Raw genomic sequence first — 21,242 nt, forward strand, 5'->3', positions numbered from 1 at the left:
ACTTTAATCCAATTCGCTGAGCATATTTGATATCACAAAAGTTCCTCCAGGCCCCTGAATCAACCATTACAGATACTCCACTTACTTCAGTTTCACGGAATCTACTGTGAAAGAAATCACCAAATGATGCGCAGCAGACTGCAAAGTATTTGCGACTTGGTGAGATACTGGAACTGACTTTAAATTTTCTTCCACCTGTGCAGCTCCTTCTACAGGTGAAGCCGACCTTTTCCCTGTTGCGAAGACTTTGGCTTTTTGGGGCATTCCTTAACAAAATGGCCCGCAAGCCCACAATACAAGCATAGATGTCCAGATCTTCGTTGATCCTTTTCTTCTTTAGTCAGAGGTCCTCTTATGGACCCAATCTGCATGGGCTCTTCCATAGATACATTTTCTGAGGTTTTGTGACCTTACCTTCTGATACTGTCAAAACGAGGAGGCGGAGGAAGAACATCTCTTCTCTTCTCATTACGACGCTCACTCAAGCGATGATCTAGTTGTAACACTAAATCTATCAACTCTGAGACTTCTGTGGGTCTTCTTGGGATTTGGGCCAACGCATCCTTAAGCTCATCTTTTAAACCTCTATAAAAAATGGCAGCTCTTTTTTCTCTGGCCAATTTGTCTCAACAATTAATTTATTAAAGTGGGCCAGGTATTCAACCAAATCTCTATTTCCTTGTCTGAGCTCGAACAACTCATTATCCGTGGCTTGGGAGGCAGACCGACGATCAAATATTCATATAAATTCAATTTTAAAATTTTCAAAATGGTATAACACTGGATCATTTTGTGTGACCAAAGACATTGACCAAGCTGCAGCATCACCGTTTAGATACAACTGTATAAGTGCCACTTTCGATTGATCCTCAGCAAATATTACAGGCTGACACAAAAAATGCAGTGATCACTGAGTTAAGAATATTTGCGCCTTTTGTGGATCACCACCAAATCTCTCAGGAGGTGCCAGAGGAATGATAGGTGAAATGGCGTGAATGACCTGTGTTGAAATATCTGAGGAGGATGGGTTACTGGGCAGACTTTGAGTTCCCTTAAAAAGAGACCCTTCGGCCACTATTTCATCTAACTTGTGTCTTGTCTGAATGGATTCCTGACTCGACCTCCTGACTTCCTCCCTCAGAGACTTATTTTCTTTTAAGGCACAATTTGGTTGTTCCTGCATACCCTCCAAAATAGAGGTCAACGTTTTTAAATCAACCCCGTTGGCCATACTGCTCAGGAGGAGATCTGTATTCCTCAATTAAGAGGTTTAGGCACTTCCGTCTGTCATGCTCTAGAGATCGATCTCCTCAGAAGCAGATGACCTTACCCCAAATTCCTCTAACCGCTGCCAGCGACAGGTGATGACAGCTGTCTGACTTCAGCCCGGGGGAAAGGGGAAGGGGAAGTGGAAGACAAAACAAGAGAGACTGCCTCAGGACACTGGTTCTTCTTCTGGATATTTGTTTAATACCTAAAAAGTAAGCATTAACAATTACTTCTCTCAGCACCTACACAGGACTAATGAATTTCCCAAAACCCTATAATATTACCTGTTTGAACCTGAGAACTAGCTCCTCTCAAGATGGTTTTGTCCTATATCATTTGATCAGCTCAAAGAACCGCCGTCAATTAAATGAAGAGTTTTTTTAGATAAGATAAGGGTTATTGCAATCAACAGCAGTGAAGCATTTGTTAGTCTCATTTAATTAATTGTAATATGCAGTCTACTACCAACTCCTCGTTTTTTAATCAATTAGTCTTTTAGGTTATTTATGAGACTTAAATAGAAGTTCAATCGTTGCAACAATAGTTGGGTTCTGCGTTTAAACCTTCAGCGCAGTTTAACCGTCGTTATTTTTAGTAAAACAATAGTTTTTAGTGGATTTAATTTCACACAAGCTGCAGGTAACGAAGTTCTTGTTACAAGAATGAGTTCAACCAGAGTTACTAAGGTAAAAGTCTTTGCAAGCGTGTCAATATTTAGAATGATTAATTTCTCTAATTTACTGGCAAGATAACTGAATTGAACACGCTTACTTGGATACTGGAGGCATTTTCTGTACTTTCTTACTGTTTTTCCTGTATGAACAAATCTCTAATAAGTCTTCCGAAATTAAAAACAAAAAAAATTGTTGCATCTGTTTTCTACATAGAATGCGATATTTAGGAAATTAAATAGGTTTGTATCTATCATAATAGATTACAATTGAGATATGTTGCATATTACTGTAGCAAACAGAAGACATTTGTCTTACATAAAATAGAACTGGGTCACCAGAAACATGGGGGGTTTTAAAGTTTTCACCCTGTTTCAGAGGTTTGGTTTCTTTGCTCTTGTACCGAAACATCTGTTCTGTAGTTACAGATCAGCAAGTTAGATTAATTAGTTTAATTTCTATACTGGAACCTTCAGCTGTTGTATATATTTTTTTCTGTGTACCTTGACATTAACTATGTTGACAGCAACTTAACCCCTTTGCTGCTTCTGTCGGCCAACAGCCCTCGCGAGCACTACCTCCGTAGTGCTGTGCATGTCCGTTGGCCAACGCGGCCCCGCCCGCTTAATAGAACGTTCCACACTGGCGCGGAACGTTCAAAGCAGCAAACGGGTTAAATTGGAGTCACAAGTTAGAGGAGTGTTTTTATGTTTCAAATTTTTATGATGACAAATGCTGTGGATATTGTAATTGACGCTTTCATTTTCAAACTGTGGTGAGACGTTAGTTGATTCCTATAAATATTTTCCACAACATATCTTTATCAGGAAGTTCCTGAAGAGCTTTTTTTGATGGCACAAAGATTCGAGCAAAACAAAATCAAGAGAGAGAGTGAGAGGGAACTAACCAGACCCCGTGGTCGGTGGCGGAAGGATTATTAACATTCTTCAATTTCTTGGGTATCGTAAGTACATTGTTGTTACACATAACCATGTCCTATTTATATTTGCAGGCTTCTGCAAGGTTTGCTATATAGAACAAATCAATCATAATGTTTTTATACTCTTTAAGCATTTTGTGTTGTATTTGCAGTTGTATTTCTGTAGCACTTCATACCCCATACCAGGTACCAGAAGCTCTTTAGTGAATGAGTACAACCCTGTTCCATGTAGGAGTACTTCTTATTCTTATTTATTATTCTGATATCTTAATAATAGCCTTCACAATGCAAATGATTTTTTCCCAACAAATTATTTTCCTCTTTGAAAAATTGCGTAATATATGATCTGCAACCACCATTAATCAACATAAGTGTGGGTGTACTCTAATGTACGATTAATTAAAATCTTTGCAATATTAAAATCTTGCAATAATCAGACTGCTGAAACACTAACATATAAACTCAGTAAGAACAATGGTTCATTAAAAAGATGATCTGAAAGAGACAGTTTTAGATTCCTTACCTTTAGAATTCCCCCCAGGCATCAGTCTGGATACTGAGATTTTTCGTAACAGTACCCCTGAGCGTCGGTAAGTGGCGTCAACTTCGCGTCCGTCGTGGTCGTCATTATGACTTTGCGGTGCCTACTTAGATGCCACCGCTGAGTGCTGACTTCAGTTTTCTTCTCCGGCTCCCCGGATATAGCGCAAATCCGGGGAGGGCTACCCCATAGCCATTTTTTATCTAGCTTTTTGCAACTTTTTGTCAACGACTTTTTTGAGTCTTCGACTCCAGGTGCGCAAGGGATGACCCTACGTCGGACCAGCTTCAAGCCCTGAGGCTCATGTCACAAGATGATCTCTGTGACAGATCCGCGCCTTGTGTGCTTGTGGTGTCTAGAACGTGAACATGACCTGAAGTCGTGCTCCGACTGTCGGGCTTTGAACTCGAAGACTTTGCGGGCGTGGTCCCGAAAGTTACCGGCAGTCGGTTCCGCGTCGCTCCTGGTCTCGTTCGAGAGGAAGGCCTCGAGGCCGTTTGTGGAACCCCCACTCCTCATCGCACTCCAAGTCGTTGAGGTCATCGGGTAAGTCCAAACACAAGAAGAAGGCGAAGAAGCACAAGCTCGCTTCACCTTCTCCCCGTCAGTCGGCTGGTGTGACGCAGGATTCAGAGTGTCCTCCTCAAAGGCTCAGCCAATGGTGCCTAATTCAGGGACAACTCTGCGCCTCCCCCCCCCCCCCCCCCCCCCCCCATTTCCGGGAGCTGGAGCAACCCCTGCCCAACTCTGACAGTTCTACGAGGCCTTAGATCTTTGGGCAGCCCAGCTCCACCGGCATGCCTAGAGGCCCCACGCAGTGAGTCGGGCTTCTTGGGCCTTTAATGTCGGCGGCTTCGACCCCGGCATCGGAGGGCCCCTGCAGATCCAGGCCGGGATCTGGATCAACGCCAGTCGTGCCCCCAGCCGACCCCATCGTCATCCCCGAGTTGGACTTGGAGCTGGGCTGACGTTGAAACCGACTACGGAGGGTACTTTTGTTCACCTGCTCATCCCTGGTGTTCCCTACCGTCCATAGGGTGCTGATAAGGACTGGGAGGGGTTGCTGGACCCTTTAACAGACCAGCTCAAAGAATCAGACTAGCGAGACGACCAGGGTGATGGCAGTGGTCTGGACACTTCTCCAGACACTGGCTTGCTGTCTCCCCCTACCTTGGCGTCCTATTCTGTGGGGATGAGAAGGGCTGCTGAGATCTTGGGGTCCCTTCGGTGGCAGTCAGGACTAACATCCTGGCAGAGGTGCTTCAGCCCTCAGCTTCCTCTTCTGAACCCTATTGTTGTTCAATGAGGCCCTCACTGATGTCCTCCTGGGCACTTGGTCCAAACCCAGCACAGGGGCTCCTGTGGAGAGGACAATTACCTCTTCTTCAAAAGACGGTTTCCCTTCTGCCCCTCCAGATAGGAATCCAAGAAGCTAGACCATCAGGGGAAGCATATGTTCTCTTCCTCCAGCTTGGCACTACGGTCGGTGAATACCTTGTGCCTCTTGGGCCCCTACTCCCATACCATCTGGGATACAGTCACGCAGGTGCTGCCTCAGTGCCCGGAAGATGCCTGGGCCGTTCTCTCCGAGACAGTGGTGGATGGGAGAGAGACAGCTACATTTCTTATCAGATGAGGACTGAATACCATGACTCACTGAACAGAACGATTGCCACGTCCGTATCTCTTAGGCGATACGCCTGGTTGAAGACATCTTGCTTTTTGGGGGATGTCCGGTCAACTTTGATGGACATGCCCCTTGATGGGCGTCACCTTTTTGGCGACAAAGCAGACTCAGCTCTGAATCACTTTAAAGATTCTAGGGCTACAGCCATTCTTTGGGCCTCACTGCGCCTTCTAGCCCACTCCAGTCTGCTTTTCGTCCCTTTCATGGCTATGGAAGGGACACCCAACCACATCCGACCCAGTCTAGCCGCTGGTTCAAGTGTGGCCGCGGACGTGGGACCCAGCGACCTCGCAGGTCTGGGAGCCAGCAGGCGGGCTTGTCCACCCATTCCCTCCTGCCGCAGCCTCCAGACTTTCCTAGTACGATGTTTCACGCCCATTACTGCCAGTTGGAGGCAGGATTCGCCATCTCCTCCTGCTCCACTGGCAATCCATCATGTTGGACAGGTGGGTTTTGCAAGTTGTCCGAAGGCGCTACTCCTTCTCCTTCGAGACTACACCCCCCTCCCATCCATGCCACGTCTTTCAATCGCATGTCGGAGGATCATTTGGCACTTCTCCACCAGGAATACTCAGCTCTCTTGGCCAGGGGAGAAATAGAGAGGGTCCCTGCTCTAGAAGTAAGTCATGGTTGTTATTCCCGCTACTTTCCGGTGCCCAAGAAGGACAAATGCCTGCGTCCTATTTTAGACCTCCAGACCCTCAGCCGCTTCCACCGGGAGGAGAAGTTCAAAATGCTCACGCTGGCTGAGGTCCAGCCTGCCCTCGAACCCAGGGACTGTATGGTGGCGTTGGACTTGCAGGATACCTATTTCCATGTTCCGGTCTTGCCAGCCGATAGCCACTATCTACGGTTCATGGAGGGCCACGAGCATGTTCAGTTTACTTTGCTCCCCTTTGGCCTTACCAGTGCCCCTCGGGTGTTCACAAAGGTGATGGCGGCGGTCACATCTTGTCTGCGCAGATCAGCGGTACCAGTCTTTCCCTATCTCAACGACTGGCTGTTGAAGGCGGGCTCACTCCACCTCCAGACTACGGCAGACCTCCTGCACTCGCTGAGGTTCACTATAAACGTGCCAAGTCACACCTGACTCCCTCCGAGATGCTCCCTTTTATTGGAGCTGTTCTGGACATGATGCAGCTTCGGGCCTATCCTCCCAAACAGCAAATCCAGGATATTCGGGTTATGATACCGATGTTTCAGCCTCTATCCTGGATTTCCGTGTAAATGACTCTGAGGCTGTTAGGCCCCATGGCCTTCTGCATCCTGCTAGTAGATCATGCTAGATGGCATATGCAGGCTCTGCAGTGGGACCTGAAGTTCCAGTGGGTGCAGCATCAGGGGAATCTTCAACTACGTTCATATCTCAGAGGGAACTGCACAACAACTGCAATGGTGGCTAACGAACCCAGCTTGGGTCGGAGGTAGATCCCTTTCCCTTCCCCAACCAAATCTAACAGTGGTGACAGATGCATCAATCCTGGGATGGGGCGGCCATTTGGGAGAGGCACACAACGGAGATCTCAGGGAGTCTGTGAGGATCTCAAGAGAAGCTGCAGCGGATCTGTCTTGGTGGGGCATGGAAGGCAATCTGTCTCAAGGAAAGCTTTTTCAACTGTCTCAGTCGGTGGCCACATTGATAACGGATGCGTCCACCCTAGGGTGGGGTGCTCATCTGGGGGATCTGGAGATCAAGGGTCTTTGGTCTCCAGAGGAAAGGTTGCTCCACATCAACCTTCTGGAACTGCGGGCGATTCGTTTAGTGCTCCAGGCCTTCCTCCCTTCCCTTCACGGTCAGTCGGTTCAGGTCCTGACGGGCAACACGACCGCGATGTGGTATGTCAACAAGCAGGAAGGAGTAGGATCACAGTGTCTCTGCAGAGAGGCTCTGCGTCTCTGGTCCTGGGTCCAGGACCATCAGATTTGTCTGATGGCAAATCATCTGGCCGGAGTTCTAAATGTGTGTGCAGATAGTCCCAGTCGGCAGTTCTCGGCCGATCACGAGTGGAGACTTTGTCCAGAAGTGGTTTGTCACGTCTTCTGGACGTGGGGAGCTCCTCAGGTGGACTGGTTTGCCACTCACGAGAATGCTCACTGCCCGTCATTCTGCAATCTCCAGTATCTGATGCAGGGAGCTTTGGGGGACACGTTTCAGTTGAGTTGGGACTCAAGACTCCTTTTCGCGTTTCCTCCCATACCCTTGATTCCTCGCGTTCTGAGGAAGATTCGTCAAGACCGGGCCCAAGTCATTTTGATCGCCGCGGATTGGCCAAGAAGGGTGTGGTACACCGATCTCCACCTCTCCTGGTGCCCGCCGCTCCGTCTCCCTCTCAGGGCAGATCTCCTCTCTCAGATGGAGGGGCAGGTTCTACACCCCCACCTCCAGACCTTACACCTTCATTCCTGGAGATTGAACGGGGCAACCTGAATTCTTTTTCTTCCCACTTGATGTGGTGGATGTCATTTTATCGGCCATGCGTGATTCCACCAAGTCTATCTACTCTTATAGATGGTCTAAATTTGTCCCTTGGTGTGGGGATAAGTCCATTGACCCTTTGAAGGCTCGATTGTCTTACTTCAGTTTGCTCTTTCTTTAGCTCAGCAAGGTTTTGCTGTGGCTACAGTGAAAGGTTATCTATCGGCATTGTCGGCATTCCTTTGCCTACCAGATCAGCCGTCCCTATTCAAATCACCTATTGTTTTAAGGTTTTTAAAAGGCCTTAGAAATAAATTTCCTCCTACTCCTTTTATTGTACCTCAATGGGACTTGAATCTTGTGCTTACTTTCTTAATGGGTTCTTCATTTGAGCCTTTGCACAAGTGTCCCTTGAGGTTTTTATCTTTTAAAACAGTCTTCCTGATTGCGATTACCTCGGCAAGGAGGGTAAGTGAGCTTCAAGCTCTTAGTTCTAAGCCCCCATTCTTGACCATTCATACTGAACGAATGGTTCTCAGGACCAGGGCTGCTTTTCTGCCTTAGGTGGTAACTCCCTTCCATCTAGGGCAGTCCATTACCCTCCCTACCTTCTATCCTCCCCCTCACCCTTCCAAGGAGGAGGATAGTTTTCACCGCTTGGACCCTAAGAGGGCGGTGAGCTTCTACTTGGACAGAACCAGAGAGTTCAGAGTGGATGTCCAGCTCTTTGTGGGTTTTGTTGGAGCCAGAAGAGGCAAGGCGGTGCACAAGCGCACGCTATCAAGATGGATTGTCTTGTGTATCAAGATATGCTACTCTCTGGCGGGTAAGGAACCTCCTAAAGGTTTAAGAGCTTATTCTACTAGAGCAAGGTCTGCTACATCTGCTTTGTCTAGGGGGTACCTGTAGAGGACATTTGTAGAGCGGCGACTTGGGCCTCCCTCCACACTTTCGCGAAGCATTACTGCTTAGATTCCGAAGTGAGGAGGGACGGCCATTTTGCGCGCTCTGTCCTCCAAGATTTTCTGGTATAGAGGAGTGGACACCCTCCTCCGGGAGTGGGGACTGCTGTGAGACTATTCACAAGGTGAGGAATCCACTGGCAGATGTATCCATCAGAAGAACAAGTTACTTACCGTTTTGGTCTGGATACAGTATCTGCCTGTGGATTCCTCACTGGCCCACCTGCCTCCCCGTTGTCCACTCTTCTATACCTGTATTGGTGTCATTGTTTTAATGTAAATATTTTATTGTCAAGGGAAATGTGTTTTTATAATGACTTTCCTGTATTGACTACACACTGTGTGTGTGTTATCTTGAATTATTTTGTACTGTGTACATTGTGTGTATATCTACTGTTGTCGGTCCGTCCGTGTGCCTTGGAGGCATAGAAAAAAAGCCCGGAACTGATGTCATCACCCCAACGGAGGCCTATCATGGAGTCAGTGACGTTGGCGGAGCCGCGTGCGCGAAGCCGTGCGTTCTGTGACGTCATCCACGTCGACGTGAAGAGCTACAAAAGAATTTCCGAATGTTGCTGACGCAGGGTGATATTTTGTACAGGCAGATATTGTATCCACCAGAAAAAGCATTACCGAAGGTAAGTAACTTGTTCTTTGGATGCAGTGAAGGTTTTATATTTATTAACAATAAAGAAGAAACAGGTGAGCACCAGGCAGCTCGACTTCCACTCCAGGACACTAGTAGGAAGATAAGCCTTTCTTGCTCCCTGTGCCCAACATCAACACTTCTGAGGTATGCCGTTAAAAGCCAGTCCGTCGGCGCGCAGCTCTCTACCTTTGCGAGCTAGTACGCTGCTGTGCCTGTACCTCTGCAAACTACTATGCTGCTGTTCCTTTGGGAGTGGATGGCTCGTTGTTCTGCCTCTGTGAGTAGAGCGGACGGCCCGCAGTTGTCCCTCTGCGAGCCTGGCTACGAACTGTTAATAATTCTTACTATATGAGCATTGAAAAGCCATTTTGTGATTCAGTCCGTTAGCTGGCATCTGTCCGAGGCATTTCTGAAAACATACTGGAGCTCTGTCTGTGAGTGATACCCATTTCACGCTGCCTCTCCCCAAATCAGCAGGTAACGCACCCTCTTCCCACATCACTAGCATACCGTCAACAACCTTCTTGGGCCCGCAAGTCTCCCTCTGCGAACCACTGGTGGGCTTGCAGGTCTTCCGGTATGACTTCTCGGGCCCGCACTTTTTGAGCCAGGCTGCTATGTTTGCAGGTCTCTGAGAAGACATGCAATGGAGGCAACGATGATGCAGATCAGACACCCAACACTACTCTGACATCCCCCAGCAGCAGCTGCTTGTCCGCCTTCCCCGCTCACCCCCCACAAACATAAGTGACAGGAACGTTTTTGAATGTGGAGCCTAACTAATCGGCTGGTGTTGTAGTTTTAATTTAAAAAAAATGCTTGTGAGGTTGGACAAATAAGAATCTTAGTCATGTATGGATTTACATATAAAACATTTTATTAAAACAAAACAACAACAAATAAAACTGTGTAAAATATTTTATTAAAAGAAAACAACAAATAAAACTATGTATAGCCATGGCGTGTCATCCCTCGACAATTAGTGAATTACAGCCTGCAAGACAAAAAGAAAAATACGATGGTGCGTTATGCGTCCAGTAAAGGAGAGAGAAAGAGAGGAAGAGTGAGATACAAGGAAGATAGAAAGAGAGAAACAGCGTGAGAGAGAGGAAGAGCGAAAGTGAGAGAGAGAGCAAAAGAAAGAGGAAGACCGAGAAAGAGATACAAGGAAGAGAGAAATCGTGTGAGAGAGAGGAAGACAAGGAGAGAAAGAGTGAGAGAGAGGAAGCGAGAGAGAGTAAAACAGTGTGAGATCGAGGAAGAGCTAGAGAAAGAGAGAGAGGAAAAGAGAAATATTAAGAAAGAAAGAGACACAAGGAAGAGAGAAAGAAGCAGTGTGAGAGAGAAGAAAAGACCCAGGCTGCTGCATCCCATCCACTTCCACTGCCCAGAAGTGTCTAACAGCCGCTGCGCAACCAGGGCCATATTATCAAGAATGCGATAACATTATCACTCCTTTAGCGGCAGGAAAAAGCTGCAAAAGCGGCGATAAGGGGCTTGATAATATGCCCTTGTGAATTCTCATAGAAGCCCAGGTTTGATGTCATTCACACCAGAACCTGGTCTTCTATGGAAATTCTCACGGGCATATTATCAAGCCACTTATCCCCGCTTTCGCAGCAGTTTCCTCCCGCTAAAGCCGTGATAATGTTATCGCCATTCTTGATATTATGCTCCCAGTCTGCTGTAGCCCATACGCTTGCACTGCCCTGAGGTGTATAACAGTCGCTGCGCACCCAGGCTGCTGCACCCCATGCGCTCCCACTATCTGGAGCGGACTACCTGCCGCTGCGCATCCAGGGTGCTACACCCCATCCACTCCGTTGCACCCCATCCACTCCCACTGGCCGGAGGAGAGTGCCCCGTGTGTACTTGTATTAGTGATTATATAAGAGTGTAAGTATGAGTTAGTATCTGTATGAATAAATGAGGTGGTGTGTGTGTATAACTGTGTAGGTGAGTAAATGGAACTATGATTCATTCTTTCCATGACTGACTACGATGAGTGCATGAGTGAGTAGGATGAATGGTGGTGTGTTAGTGTCTGTATAGCTGCATGAGTGAATATGATAGTGTTGTATTGATCAGTGACTATATGTATGAATGGTTGTATGGGTGAATGAGTGCATGCGTCTGTAGACCTAGGAATTAGTGAGTGCGTTTGTAGTAACTGGTTTTGGTGTCTCGTTGATTTTGAAAATGGAACTCTGTATTTTACAGGGGGTGATCAAGGTTATATTAGGGTGTGAGGAGGTGCGTCAGATTGTCACGTGGATGATGTCAGCAGTGATGTATTCAGTGATGTCATTTGAGATGTCATCAGTGATGTCACTGACCATGTCATGAATGATGTAATATATGACGTCATCAGCAGTGCATTGCGGGGGCGCGAGTTATATTTAGCTCAACTAACTATAACGGTGGCATTTCTATGCTTTTTTATGAGTGAAATGTCCAGCTAACTATAACATCCCTGAAACTTATGGTTTTTTCAGTGACATTTGTGTGTGTATATATATATATATATGTATATATATAGCGGTGGTGTGGCATTCTGTGAATAATCCGAAAGTTCGGATGAAAGAACCTAGCCGTGCTGGTGAGACACTGTCTGCATTGGATGTGGCTCACAAGAAAAAAAGAAGATAAAAGGGAGAATACCCTTTTTCTTGAGTCCCCTCACTCACCGAAGTTTCCTCACGGTGACATGCTTCATCATAGGGGTCCTCCCAACCCGCTGCGGGTTGAGGCGTGCTGCGACTTGCGAACTACGTAGGAGCACTGTTAATGATGACTATGTGTGGTGCAATGTGAAAAGGGAAGTGAATGGAGTGGTGCGAGTTAAAAATATCTAACTAGTGGGCGGAAAACAACTTTATTCTTTCTCCTAGTAGATATATTTAAAAGTGGGGTGGTTCTCTAGGTGACCCGGTTGTATAATGGGACCGGGACCCTAGTAGAAGGTCAACTAGTTTCGAGCTGTACCCCTCTGGTCGTCTTTAGGACGTCACAGGGTCCAGCCCTATGAGTTCCACTCCAAAAAATGAAAGGTATGTCTACCAATGGGCATGTACATATAAATATACGTATACATACGACTTTTCTGTAATTCAGTGGTGTATCTGTTGGAAAAAGAGGAAAAAGAGGAAAAAGTGCAGATTCTTGCCCTCTGCCTTGTTTCCTCACATTCTTGCCGTGCACAAATATGGTAGAAAAATACGTTAGTAAAGGGGACTACTTGTTCCTACATATAGTGCTCCTGAGTAAGAGCGTGATGTCCCTGTAAAAAATATATTAAACACCATATATACATAGATGATCTCATGCAAACCGCAACATCCGTGTTTCCTAGAATAAGGAGTTCGAGTGCAGAAGAACGATTAAAATCACAAAATGATAAATCCACAGACCCGGAAATAGTGTAGTGTCAAAGAATAGTACACACACGATTATTACGATACATAAGACAGACATACAACAGGGGTTAACATACGTATTTAGTGGGCTTCAATGAGCCTCTGGGTCCTACAAGGGATTAAGGAAGTCTGCTGGATCCATCTGTCATTTTAAATGGTCGATTGTTTCTGAGTTCGGAGTTTACCGATACTGCCAGGGTGTGCCGTGTATTTTAAACACAGTCGCCCCTTTGGATGCGTGATACCTATAAAAGGGGGGGGGGTCTTACTTGTTATGGAGCTCTTCCTAGCTTGCAAACCTACTCGGCGTCCCTCGCGACCGGCGGTGCCGTCTCGGTCTCGAGCGCCGGCTGATACGCGATTTACGCGGGGGGAGCGCCCGGTACGCGCACCGGGGAGCGCACCGGGGAGCGTACCGGGGAGCGTACCATGGAGAAAAAAGAATGACCGAGTTTTCAAAAAATTTAGCATTTTTTTATAAATTGGAGGTAGTTCTAAAAAGAACTGTTTTTTTTATTCTTTTTGTTGTTTTATAGTTTTTTTATTGTTTTTTGAACATTTTTTACTTTTTTTGGCTTTTCTGAACAGTTTTATATTTTTTTTGTATTTTTTATGGGGAGAAACAAAAAACCGGGAATTGTAAACAGCTCAACTGGAGCAAAAAAAAAATCAGGAAAAAATTAAGGTTTCTTTGGGCACTTGTGGTTATCACCAGCAAGGTTGATGAGTGTAATACTTTGCTCACCATAGGTAATTGTTTTTCCACAAAATATACTAACGATTTTGTATCTACCAAACTTGGTTTGGATGTTTGGGATCATCCCCCTTGTCTCTGGACCCGATGGAGTGGGTTCTTTGCTTGTTGAGGTTCTGGAAGAATATTGGGGAAGGTTTCTGGCCAGTTCTCTCACCTCTGCCGCAGAATAGTTGTTAGGATGCCTGCGTTGCATGTGGCGAATCATGGTGTGATTACCAAACAAATATTTTTTTGTAGGGTTCCCCCTGGAAAGTTCACAGCCACAGATCACACAAGTTACTTTTGCCGCATTGACTTTCTTGTGGCCTCTTGGGAATTTAAAAAACTCCCACACAATGTGCTCTCTCGGTTTGGAAGGGGGATTGTCTTCAGGCAGGAAAGTCCTCCTCTCCTCCTCTCCTCCTCCTCCTCCTCCTCTTCTTCTTCACCACCAATGTGGTGTTGTGGTGATCCTTTTGGTGGTGGTGGTGGTGGTGGTGCAGATGTTCCTGCTGCTGTAGCCATTTCTCAATCAATGGAAACAAGTCTTCCTCACTCAAAGAACAAAGTGAGAATGAGGAAAAAAGGTGGGGGCTTTAATCATTTGGAAAACAAAACTGTTCTGAACCAATGAAAAGTGTTATTTTCAGGTCACATGACCCGACGCGCTTACGCTATGTGCGCCCGGGGGGCGCTTACGTAGCGTGTATGCGTTAGGGCGCTTCCGGATGCGCTTACTCCGTGCGTCATAAGTAGCATCACGCGGCTAAGCAATACGTCACTATGATGTTTTCGTTCGCGGCAATAACGCTAACGGGACGCTCACCGGGGCGCGCCGCCACTGCGCTTACCGACGCGCTCACCGTTACGCGCACCAGGAGCGCTCCAGGGCAAAAAAAAAAAAATAGGATTACATAAATATACAATATAGGATTCATTATAAAATAGAAATTAGCTATTAAAAAACCTATGAAATTCACTGAAAAAACCATAGGTTTCACACCAGTTATAGTTAGGAATTAGCATTTAAAAAAACTATTAAATTCACGGAAAAAACCATAGGTTTCACACCAGTTATAGTTACCAGGAAATTTTACTCTCATAAAACCATTGAAATTCCCACGTTATAGTTAGTTGGACTCACTATAACTTGCGCGCCTGCAATGCACTGCTGATGACGTCACATATTACATCACTCATGACATGGTCAGTGACATCACTCATGACGAACCTGTATGTTCGGGCAGGACCAAATGGTATGAAAGAAATCTCCCTTCTCAAAGCCGCACCTCAGACAACAGGGGTCCGACGTCCTACCCATTCTGTGCAACCTGACTCTATCAAAGTATGTTTGGTGGAGCACTTTGAACTGTATGAGCCGGAGGCGAGATTTAATTGCCACTTCCCGAGGGTGCATCAAAACCATTCCCCAGTCCACCTCATCCATAGCCTCTACCTCTCTCTCCCAGGTTTCCCTAAGTTTTCCCAGCTTATTGGGTAAATTATTCATTACGGTCTTATAGGTGAGGTACACCGCCCTATGGGTGATCAGCTCCTGCAGCAAGCGTCCCTCCAGCGGAGCATATTCCGGGAGAGACCCCGTTAGTGCCCTCTCTGCCCTCCAAGCATGTCGCAGCTGCATGTATCGAAACGACTGTGTGTGACTAAGTCCATATTCCTGTCTTAGTGCTGCAAATGACTGTAGCTCCCCCCTCCTCGTCACATCTCCCAGCGTCGAGATGCCTATCGCATCCCAGTCCGAGAACCCCTTCAGCTTGTTCAACTCCTTCAGCCAGGCACACTTCCAAAGGGGCGTTTGTCTCGTCGGCCTACCATCCCACCCTATGGCCTTTGTCGCACTAGCCCAGGCCCCCAGGGTAACCCTCGTAGCCGGGAGCAGTCTGTTCTTCCCCTTGCCACCATATAAGAAGTGTATACAAGTGTGTTTTTCCATTGTGTAGCGTTCTAGTGCATATGTAGGGTGGAGGGCCGGGGCATGTATCCATTCATTTATAGGAGTCCGGTGTTCCGCCCAGTAGTATGCTTCTATGTTGGGTAACGAAAAACCCCCATCATATTGATGCCGCTGCAGGGTAGAGATCGCCACCCGGGGCTGCTTTCCCAGCCACAGAAAGGCGCGCAGTTCCGCCTGTATTTCCCGAAAGACCTGGCTCCGGAGAGGGAAGTATTCGTTCTGGAGGGCGTATAAGAATCTCGGAAGCGAGATCATCTTAAACATGGCCGCTCTGCCTAGCAGCGTCAGTGGGAGTAGCTTCCACCTCGCCGCATCTTCCGTGAAATTAGTCAGTATTCTTTTAATATTTCTATCGTAGGAGAGGGAACTATCCTTAGTTACATAGATCCCTAGATCGGTAAAGCCCTCCCTAGTCGTCTGGAGTTTCTCCGGGAGGTCCGGCCAGCTACCCCGGTCCCTGGGGTCATAAAGTACTGACTTGTGCCCGTTAATCTGATATCCTGCCAACGCTCCATATCTGGCCAGTTCTGCAAACAGTGCCGGGATCGTGATGTCCAGGCGCGTAACATACAGAAGGACGTCATCCGCATAAAGGGATATTTTCTCGCTTGCACCACCTGTCTGGCCCATTCGGAATCCCGTGATCAGCTCATTTTGGCGGATCGCACAGGCCATCAATTCTATAGTCAGGGCAAACAGTAACGGGGATAAGGGGCACCCCTGCCTGGTGCCCCTCCGGACACGGAAATCTGACGACAGCGCGCCGTTAACCCTAACCTTCGCCCTGGGATCCGTGTAAAGCAGGCTTACCCACTTCATAAACTTAGGTCCAAATCCAAATCGAAGCAGCACGCCTTCCAAGTAGGGCCAATGGACGGCGTTGAATGCCTTTTCAGCATCTAGCGACAAGAAAAGATGGGGGTCGTCCCTGTCATGCACTTCTAATAACCAATTATGCGTCAGTCTAAGGTTGTACCTGGTCGCCCTATCAGGAAGTAAGCCCGTCTGGTCCAGATGCACTAATCCCAAGATGGCTCCCCTAAGGCGGAGGGCCAAAATTGTCGTGAGGAGTTTTACTTCCACATTCAATAACGACATAGGTCTATAAGACGCACAGTCTTCTGGCGGTTTTCCCTCTTTATAAATGGGGACGATTGTGGCCTGGCGGAGATCCAACGGTAGCTGTCCCTCCTCCGCTGCATCCTCAAACAAACCTAGCAAGTGACGGGCCGGGAGGTCTGCTGTTTTTTTGAAGAATTCCGCCGGGAAGCCATTTGGACCCGGTGATTTCCCCTCTCTAAGCCTAGACAAGGCTTCGCTGACCTCCTCCACCGTGATGTCGGCTTCCAGGTCAGACCTGTCTGCCTCCTCCAGTCCTGGGAGTTCTATGGAGGACATATACTGTAGGGCGTCGTCCGTCGTCCCCAGGTCTCTGGCTTCATAGAAGGCGCCATAGTAGGCCGCGAAAGCTTCCGCTATTTGATTGTCTGTGCGCGCCCAGTTCCCATGGCCATCTCTCACTTTCTCCACCCACCGTGTGTTTCTCTCTTTCCTACTGAGCCAAGCCAGCAGTCTGCCAGACTTGTCTCCAACATCATACAACCGATGCAGCGTCGCCATGGCCTGCGCCTTCGCTTCCCCCGTCACCAGATGCCTGTACTGGCGCTGTATGTCTAACAGTTGTCGGAGGCTGCCCATATCTCCGTCTGACTGGTGTTATTGCTCCAGGGCTAGGATCTGTGCTTCCAGCGCACGCACTTCTTGCTCCGTTTTCCTCCTCTCCCCCGCCACTCTATTTTGCGCCCTGTCGCGCAGCACCGCCTTAAGGGCTTCCCAGAGTATCACTCGGGAAGGGACCGAACCTTCGTTTTCGGCGATGTATACCTTCACGTCCGCCCTAAGGCCACGTAGAATCTCGCCATTTTGTAGGTCCCAGGCCGCTAGACGCCACGTGTTATTGGCCGGCTTATCTCGACGCCTCTGCAAATCAGCCAGTGGGGGGAGTGGCCCGATATGCCCCTCGCCAAGTACTCCACCCTGTCAGTAGGCTGCAACATCCCTATGGCCATAAAAAGGTAGTCAAGGCGAGAGTAAACCTTGTGGGCCCCCGAGAAAAACGAAAAAGCTGCCGTCTCCGGGTGGCGCCACCGCCATACATCAATGAGGCCCAACGTGGACATCGTCCTCTTTAACAAAGTGTCTGCTGGAGGTCTATCCCTCCCACCCGTTCTATCTCTGCCAGGGTCCATAACGTCGTTAAAGTCCCCTCCCACAACCTGAGTCGTGTCCGAAGTGTTAAGTAGAATATCAGTGATTGCTCTTAGTGTGCCTGCCTGCAGCTTAGGTGGGGCGTAGACTGAGAGGAACGTGTGCTCTCTCCTCCTCCAGCTCCCCCTTACTCCCACGTATGTTACCTGCGGGTCCACCCAGGTTTGTGTAATGTGGAATGGCGGGTGTTTCCTGATCAGAATCGCTACCCCTCTGGAGCCGGAAGTGAAGCCTGCATGCGCCAGCATCTTATATTGTCCTCGCGCTAGGAAGTTACATTTAGTGCCCTGCAGGTGTGTTTCTTGCAGTAGTATCACATCAGCTTTAATTTTCTTGACATAGTTGTGGACTAACCCCCGCTTAATCTTATTACCCATGCCATTCACATTCCAGGTTAGCTCTTTAATCCCTCCCGGGGCGGGTTCCTCTCTCATCGAGTGTGCCATTACCCTATCCTGCATAACTGCGGGGATCATTCAATAGGCGCCACGTAGTGGGTCCACAGGTTCGGACGTGCCTGAGCAACTTGGCATGCACTAAACCTTTCCCCCAAAAAAAACCTCCCGCATCCCTACAATAACAACAAACATTTCCTACCCCCATCCCCAACCTCCAAACATGAAGACCCTACCCCTCGGCCCCCCTCCCCCCACCCCACCTCCTCCCCCTTTCAGTCCCATTCCCACCGTGCAAGCACAGGCAGGACTATCCAGGCGGAGAGGGTCTGCCGCCCACCCTAGGTACCCTTCTAGCAAGTCAGCCCCAGTTCAACCCTAGGGCCCAGAAATCCCACCCTTAGCTCTCCGCCTTTTCCAGCAGATGTAGTTCAGTAACAAGAAACACCAATTAGTCAAAAAACAGGGGAAAACAGGGATGGTATGCCAACTTGCGTGTCTTCCAGCTATGAGCCTGCATCATTAGTGTCCCAATAGTCCCATCATCACGAATGTGAGTCCTGGATGTCGCCCGGGGATGCCGTTGCTCCGCTATCCGTCTCCTTCTCCATTTCATTTATTGCCACCACCAGCGGATGCATGGACGGGTCCCCTGCGTCCTCTTTGCCAGAGGTACGCCCAGTTGTGTCTTCCTCTCCTTCGGATTGCTCGTTCTGCGTCAGACAGCTGTATCTGGAACCTGACCCGTCTCCCACCGCTGAGGAGGACGAATTCCGCAGTTTTTCCCGCGCTGGTTTGCCTACTGGATACGGAGTCAACGGTTGTCTCCTTGTACCGTGGGACCCCCTGGCTCTCTGCGTTCGCGGCATGCTCCACTGGGCCCTCTCCGTCGATTTGCCAAGCCCCGTCTCACGCCGGCCCTCGCGCTCCCCACGAATCGGGCGGTCCTCGAGCCATTGCCAGGCATCTTCCGGGTGTGTGAAGAAATGCGTCTTTCCTTGGAACATTACTTTCAATTTCGCCGGAAAGAGGAGCATGTATTGCAGCTGCAGATCTCTTAGCTTTGCCTTCACCTGATAGAACGAGCTGCGCATTCTCCATTCGAATCTCTCCAAGTCTCCTTGATTCTCTCAGGATCTTGTCGCGGTCCGCAAAATTCAGGAAGCGGACAATCACAGGCCGAGGCCGGGCCCCCTCCGGCGGTTTTACCAGCATTGCTCTGTGCACTCTCTCTATAATGAAGCAGTTGGAGAAGCGCGCTGTAGGGAAGGTCTTTGTGAGCCATGTGTGTAGGAAGGCCTCCATGTTGTTTCCCTCGATTCCTTCCCTAAAGCCCACGAAGCGGAGGTTGTTGCGGCGCGCCCTATTTTCCGCATCGTCCACCTTCCACTGAAGGTGTTTGTGTGACGCTTGGAGCTCCGCGACATCTTTCCTGAGGCTCTGTAGAACATCTTCCGCGTCGCCGATTCTGTTTTCCGCGGTGGTCACCCTCTCCGCCAAGTTACGGAAGTCCTGACGCAGAAGGGTTACCTCTGACCCCACCTCACCAATTTTAACTTCAAGGGCTGCTCGCGATGCCTGGATGTCCTCTCTAGATGCCTGGATGGCCCCCATCAACAGCGCAGTGTCCGAGTGGGGAGGTGGGGTCCCAGTGTCCGCTGCAGGGGCCCCGGTGGCATACCTGTCTAATGTTCCTTGCCTAGGGGTCCTGGCCGTCATCTCCTTCTTCCCCATCCTGGTCGTCTGGGGACCGCCGCTGTGCGTGACAATTCTTTCACTCCGATCGTGTCCGGCCTCCGCCGCCGGGTCCCAGGCTTTGATCGTGTCTCTACAGCCTTGGGCTCAGATCAGAAATCGGCCTCTTTGCACCCTCTAATAGTTGCGCTGTGCCTCTCAGCGCCGGGTGTAGTGCCCCCAGTTATGCACGCGTCGGACCAGACACTTTGGGCTTGTCTCCAGATCCGTTGGAGAATAGTCCTCTGCCACTACCACTCTCCGCCCTCCAGGCCGCAGTCCACTTCCGAGGCCCCCACACCCAAGCGGGCAGCAAACGTTAGGCGGGCACTGCTGTTCCGTGACCTAGCTAACGGCCCGGTCCCAAGGACCTTCCACCGTCCACAAGGGGCCGCAGCGCCACCGGGCGTGTCACTGAACTCGGGCCGGTACCCCAGGTCCAGGTTTCCTTTCCTTCGCCCCGCTGCGCTGCCTGTCGGATACATGCCAGTCTCACTGTGGCTAGGATCTCCCCTGGCTGCCAAACTCCCAGTCCCCGGTCAGGAATCCCTGGGGACCACCTTCCAGGGCTCCGTGCCGAGTTTGCCTCTTGTCTGCCTCTCAAAGCCGACCCTGCTTGTCACCACCTCACCAGTCTGACACCCAACCCGGGGGCCTCTCCTCCTCTCTCTGTTGGCTCCCGAGGCGATGCAGGGCACCAGCCCCTTTTCACCGGCCGCCGCACAGGTTCTTTGCGGGTCCGGGAGGGCTCCGCGACGTCCCCGAGCCTCACAGGTCTTGCCTCCGTGCCCCTCCCCCGCTCCAAATCGCGGGTCACTCTCGGCGGCCGTCTGCAGTTCGACACCCCTTACCCTGCACCACTGGGGAGCCCGATCGCGAGCAGGGGCCGTCAGCAGTCAACGCGGGCCGTCCACTGGGGCTCTCTACCGCGGGTCCGGCTCCGAGGCCGCTGCTCCGTCTCAATCACCGCCGGGCGCTGCCATCTTGGTCTGAGGCGCGTCCCGTTACAGGACAATAGCTGGTCTTCAGGACCCCCGCTGGGGTATTTCACGTCTCCGGCACCACTCCTCTCGCGTCTCTGGGCAGCAGGCTGCGGCCAAAAAACGGGACCATTGGGCACCTTTGGTATGTCGGATTAGAGTCGGCTCGCCGGAGCTAACAGGAGACTCGACCTATTCGGCCATGTTGCTGGCCACGCCCCCCCCCCCTTCCTTCACTATTGAGCAAAATATTCCTCTAAAATCAGCCGAACTACGAATTCCGATTTACTCATCTGTTATCAGGAGAGACCTCAGTGCTGCATCTTTGAGCCCACTACTGATCCTGAAAAGTAATTTTAACTGTACTTACCAGTAACTTGAATTTCCTTCCATAGGATATCATTGCCTGCTATATAAAATATATATAAATTAAAAATATATAAAATAAAAAAAGATATATTACAATTTCAATATTTTTAAAAACATTTTTTATTCAATTTATATTAAAAATATGTAATGTAATTTAACAAATAAAATATCTAAAAATAAATACTTTAAAACAATGTAGTAAATCAGTATAAAAAAATATAACAAGACATTTAA

General features: G+C 48.9%; 1 protein-coding gene across 2 annotated transcripts in view; it reads left to right on the forward strand.

The window, feature by feature from the left end:
- The window catches only part of LOC144762785 (putative ATP-dependent RNA helicase DDX43), a 989,943-nt gene that overhangs the window by 778,892 nt on the left and 189,809 nt on the right, over nucleotides 1-21,242 (forward strand). Inside the window, exon 16 of one of the 2 annotated variants that reach the window (XM_078648055.1) lies at nucleotides 2,768-2,899. In XM_078648055.1, coding sequence (XP_078504181.1) covers nucleotides 2,768-2,881 — 114 coding nt within the window. In that variant the 3' untranslated portion in view covers nucleotides 2,882-2,899. Of the gene's footprint in view, nucleotides 1-2,767; nucleotides 2,905-21,242 lie in introns of both variants that reach the window. The other variant, XM_078648054.1, reaches the window with a different exon arrangement.

Source organism: Lissotriton helveticus, chromosome 6 (genome assembly GCF_964261635.1).
Source record: "Lissotriton helveticus chromosome 6, aLisHel1.1, whole genome shotgun sequence".
NCBI classification, from domain to species: domain Eukaryota; kingdom Metazoa; phylum Chordata; class Amphibia; order Caudata; family Salamandridae; genus Lissotriton; species Lissotriton helveticus.